The 5,256-nt window shown below is 41.9% G+C and overlaps 3 protein-coding genes across 3 annotated transcripts in view; 1 reads left to right on the top strand and 2 right to left on the bottom strand.

Annotated features, from left to right (window-relative positions):
- LOC117958275 (receptor-interacting serine/threonine-protein kinase 4-like) overlaps nucleotides 1-1,919 on the bottom strand; it is a 7,721-nt gene extending 5,802 nt beyond the window's left edge. The window contains exons 1-3 of the mRNA XM_034894603.1: nucleotides 1,775-1,919; nucleotides 1,529-1,694; nucleotides 1,068-1,223 (exon numbers count right to left, since the gene is read on the bottom strand). Of these exons, the coding sequence (XP_034750494.1) occupies nucleotides 1,068-1,223; nucleotides 1,529-1,694; nucleotides 1,775-1,911 (459 nt within the window). The 5' untranslated portion in view covers nucleotides 1,912-1,919. The remainder of the gene's footprint in view (nucleotides 1-1,067; nucleotides 1,224-1,528; nucleotides 1,695-1,774) is intronic.
- The window catches only part of LOC117958237, an 859,617-nt gene that overhangs the window by 453,630 nt on the left and 400,731 nt on the right, over nucleotides 1-5,256 (top strand). The gene's annotated exons all lie outside the window — the stretch shown is intronic.
- Nucleotides 1-5,256, bottom strand: part of LOC117958285 (neoverrucotoxin subunit alpha-like) — a 109,233-nt gene that overhangs the window by 100,343 nt on the left and 3,634 nt on the right. The window lies entirely within an intron of this gene.

Here is a 5,256-nt window from a genome sequence, read left to right as displayed (position 1 = left end):
TGGTCTATCTGTATAGTGTCTTGAGATAACTCTTGTTATGAATTGATACTATAAATAAAATTGAATTGAATTGAATAACTAGGGTAACTTATTTTGTTGTTCTCCATAATCTGAGCCAGTGGAAGCATGTAGATGTTAAACAGAAGAGGCCCCAGAATGGAGATTTGGGGGACTCCGCACGTGGTATTTGTGTGTTCAGATGTATAATTACCTATTGACACAAAGTAATCCCTATTCTTTAGGTAGAATTCAGACCAGTTTAGCACAACCCAGAAAGTTCTACCCAGTTTTCCAATCGGTCTAGTAATATGTCGTGGTCGACCGTGTCAAATGCAGGACTGAGATCAAGTAATACTAAGATTGAAATGTTGCCACTATCTGTGTTAAGGTGGATGTCGGACTTTGACAAGAGCCATTTCAGTGCTGTTCTGGGGTCGGAAACCCAACTCAAAGGTATCAAAACTGTTGCTTAGTGACAAGAAATGGTTGAGTTGTTGAAAAACTGCTTTTTCAATGATTTTACTTAAAAACGGAAGGTTTGATATTGGCCTATAGTTGCTCATTAATGACTTGTCTAGGTTGTACTTTCTTAAGAGTGGCTTGATTACTGCAGTTTTCAGGGCCTGTGGAAAGATACCTCAAAGAAGAGATGTGTTCATAATCTGTAGAAGATCAGAAGTCAAACAGTTGGAAACATTTTTGAAAAGTCCCGCTGGTAGAATATCATGGCAACAGGAGGAGGTTTTCAGATGTTGTATAATGTCCTCCAGGTTTGCATGGTTGATCGTGTGAAATTCTGTCATTTTGGAACTAGTTTTGCTGGAACACTGTGACAACACATATCCTGGACTTGATATGGAGGCACTGACTGTATACTACTATTACTACTGTATATTATCAAGCTGCAACATGTAAGGGAAACCCAAGTCTGTATCTTTTGGGTTCACAATATGTTTTTCAGGCTCCATTTAATCTCCAGACTAAATGGAGCCTGAAAACTATGCAAACTATTGTAAAAGTATAAAGTAAACATGAGGCCTGGCCTCCCCTCAAAGCCTGGGACTCACCTTGGCATTGAGAGAGTCGTCCAGCAGCACGTTTTGGGGCTTCAGGTCCTGGTGGAGCACGGGTTTGGGCAGAGTGTGGAGGAAGTTTATACCCAGAGCCACTTGGTGAGCCAGTCTGAAGACCAGCGGCCAGGGTGGAGTTCCCCTCAATGCTTGCTGTAAGATGGTTTCAGATCCACAAAGTGGTTAATAGTGGAGACAGTGGAGACAGTGGAGACAGTGAGCTACACCTACACCTTCACCACTATTCAAAGGTTTGGAATAGGATGTTATATTTATGTTTTTCTTCTTTTCTTTATTAATGAGTATATTATATTTATATTTATATAATATATATTACATTTATTTATTCTATACTTTTGTCTTGTTAATGCACGACTTTTACTTGTAGCATAAGTATTTTTTACAGAGTATTCCTACTCTAAGTAAATGATATAAGTAGTTGTTCCACCCCTGGTCACCTGTAGGGAGGCCAATGATCCTCTCTTCATGAGATCCATGACCACACCAAGCCGTCTTGACCCGCCAGAGGGCGCCTGACCATTAAACATCCCTCGGACGGCCATGACATACGGGCTGGTGGCTTGCATCATCATCTTGATCTCATGCAGCAAAGACTTCTCGGTCCTGTGTGTGTTTCTTTGCATTATGAGTAATTCTCACAACTTTATGTCGTTATAAACAGGAGATTCTTCGTAAGCACTTACCCCTCGCCCTGAAGAAGCAGTTTAATGGCCACGTCACAGCCCCACTGATGATGCCTGGCTTTGTAGATTTGTCCAAAACTCCCAGCACCAATCACCTCCCAGTTCCCGAGGCTGGTGTCTTCAACGACCTGTGCCATAGTTCCCTGGAGAAAACAATTATTGGTGTTATCAAACCGAGTCCAGGATGTCCGATGCCTTGCACATGTACTTACTATTAGTCATAAAATGACTCCGATACTACCACAACCGATACCACCTCATAGCAACGGGACAATAACTTCTCTATCAAGCAGGTATATGTGATGGAAGAGGAGCAATGCCAGCCGTTTAGAGATTCTTGGCTGTAAAATAATAACTGGGCTCTTGCACTTGGTGACCAGCCATTGTCAGTCGTTAAAGGGCCCATATTCTGCTCATTTTCAGGTTCATAATTGTATTTTGAGGTTGTACCACAATAGGTGTACATGGTTTTATTTTCAAATAAACTACATTTCTGTAGTGTTGCACATTGCTTCTGTTTTCACCCTATTTGTTAACGTCTCTGTTTTTGCTCCAGAGTGAGACATCTCACTAGTTTTATCTCCAGAGTTGGACATCTCCCTAGTTCTATCTCCAGAGTGAGACATCTCCCTTCTATCCTATCTTTGTTGGGAGCTGCACATGCTCAGTAGCTCGGTAATATCCCATCAGCTGATAACTCTTTCTCCAGCTTTGGACAGTCCAAAGCAGGATCAGCTGGGAGACTTCTTCTAGACCAGGGACACAACAGGGACAGGAAGTAGAACAGGGACAGGAAGTAGTTCTTTTGGAGAATATGGTCAACTAGTGGCTGTTGGAGCAGTGTTTTGACATTGAGAAAGAGCTAGCATGTTACGGTTAGCCACCTCGTGTCTAGTGACGTAGAAAGTCGTGCAGATGTTGGACAGCTCACCTGGAGACTGAAGACAGAGGACACTCAGAAACCGGATGTCACTCAAAATGATAGATGTATAAAGATAGATAGATAGATAGATAGATAGATAGATAGACTTTATTAAGCAAGCAGTTACAAGCAGTTACAAGCAGTCAGTAGCAAGTTACCAAGGACCTACTCACTCACAAACCAAAGATACTAGAAATATACTAGAAGTAGTGAATTGGGGTTATCTATGATTGATTGTTGTGTTCAGGGACTTCCTCTCTACCCCTGGTTTCTATCCAATGAGTTATTTAAGTTGGTTCATCCAGGTTGTTTAGAGCCTGTCAGCACTAAAGAGTTTGATTAGTAAGCTCTAACTTGCAGGAGTTTTCATGTCATTTTTTTCTGAGGAATAGCCATGACCACTACTTCCCCAGACAGCTGTTCAGCGCTGCTTGTTGCTTTAACTACATATTTGTAGTCCAGTGATATACACTCACCTATAGGATTATTAGGAACACCATACTAATGCTGTGTTTGACCCCTTTCACCTTCGAAACTGCCTTAATTCTCCGTGGCAGTGATTCAACAAGCTGCTGAAAGCATTCATTAGAAATGTTGGCCCATATTGAGAGGACAGCATCTTGCAGTTGATGGAGCACATCCAGGGCATGAAGTTTCCGTTCCACCACATCCCAAAGATGCTCTATTGGGTTGAGATCTGGTGACTGTGGGGGGGCATTTTAGTCCAGGTTGAGATCTGGTGACTGGGGGGGCCATTTAAGTCCAATGACCTCATTGTCATGTTGAAGAAACCAGTTGAAAATGATGTGAGCTTTGTGACATGGTGCATTATCCTGCTGGAAGGAGCCATCAGAGGACGGGACATGAAGGGACGGACATGGTCAAGAACCAGGCTCAGGTAGGCCGGGGCATTTAAAACATGCCCAATGGCACTAAGGGGCCTAAAGTGTGCCAAGAAAACATTCCCCACACCATTACACCACCACCATCAGCATAGACCGTGGTAACAAGGCATGATGGATCCATCTTCTCATTCTGACTCTACCATCTGAAGGTCTCAACAGAAACCAGACTCGTCAGACCAGGCAACATTTTCCAAGTCTTCAACTGTCAAATTTTGGTGAGCTCTTGGAAACTGTAGCCTCTTGTTCCCTATTTGTAGTGGAGATGAGTGGTACCCGGGGGGGGGGGGGGGGGGTCTTCTGCTGTTGTAGCCCATCCGCCTCAAGGTTGTGTGTGTTGTGGCTTTGCTGCACCTCGGTTGTAACGATTGGTTATTTCAGTCAAAGTTGCTCTTCTATCAGCTTGAATCAGTCGGCCCATTCTCCTCTGACCTCTAGCATCAACAAGGCATTCCCCCCCCCCAGGACTGCTGCATGCTGGGTGTTTTTCCCTTTCCACACCATTCTTTGTAAACCCTAGAGATGGTTGTGGGTGTAAATCCCGGTAACTGAGCAGATTGTGAAATACTCAGACCGGCCCGTCTGGCACCAACAACCCCGCCACGCTCCAAATGTCTTAAATCCCCTTTCTTTCCCATTCTGACATTCAGTTTGGAGTTCAGCAGATGGTCTGGACCAGGACCACACCCCTAAATGCATTGAAGCAACTGCCGTGTGATTGGTTGATTAGATAATTGCATTAATGAGAAATTGAACAGGTGTTCCTAATAATCCTTTAGATGAGTGTATATATAACTGTAATCACATCTGGTGAAGCCCATTCAAAATGCGTTCCATGTCCCCAAACTGAAAACCTTTCTTTAGTTCCTGATATGAACATTGTGAACCTTTAACAAATGAGCGTCTGTAGGATTCAGCAAAGCCAAAGGTGTGTCAGAGGTTTAAGATGGTGGTTTTGAACGCACCCACTCCAGTTTTAACCGATGCTGCAGACCAGTTTTGACATTCTCTACATTTTTCCCTGATGAGTGAGGTTGAGCTCAGATTGAACATGAGAGCCTCTGGCAGTAAAACATGCTAACCTGGTTCAGATCACGTCATTTAACCAGATATGGGAAGTATTTGTAATTTGTTACTGTACTCAAGTAGATTTTTCAGATATTTTTGCTTTATATATTTGCTTTACTTTTTTTTGGGCAACTTTTTACTTTACTCCTTACATTTTAACATGAATATCGGTACTTTCTTCTCCTTACATTTTACAAAATTGGCTCGTTACTTCAGTTTTGTACTAAAGCTCGTCTATCAGGTGTGATTGTGAGTGCATGTCGGAGAATCAGAACCAGCTTTGAATCCAGTCCTCATCTAGTCCTCACTAAGTTTAATAAAGTTTAAAACCAAATTGAACCTAATTGGATGGGAACATACACAGACTTCTCACAGAATCACACTTGGATTCACATCTTGCTACTCGGTCAGAATCTTATTAACCTGGAGTCTCTGTCACAATAAATAATATGTTTTATACATGTTTTATATATGTTTTATATATGTTTTATATACGTTTTATATACGTTTTATACATGTTTTATACATGTTTTATATACGTTTTATATACGTTTTATACATGTTTTATATATGTTTTATACATGTTTTAT

Source organism: Etheostoma cragini, chromosome 15 (genome assembly GCF_013103735.1).
Source record: "Etheostoma cragini isolate CJK2018 chromosome 15, CSU_Ecrag_1.0, whole genome shotgun sequence".
Taxonomy (NCBI): domain Eukaryota; kingdom Metazoa; phylum Chordata; class Actinopteri; order Perciformes; family Percidae; genus Etheostoma; species Etheostoma cragini.
This window is presented reverse-complemented; position numbering and strand designations above follow the sequence as displayed.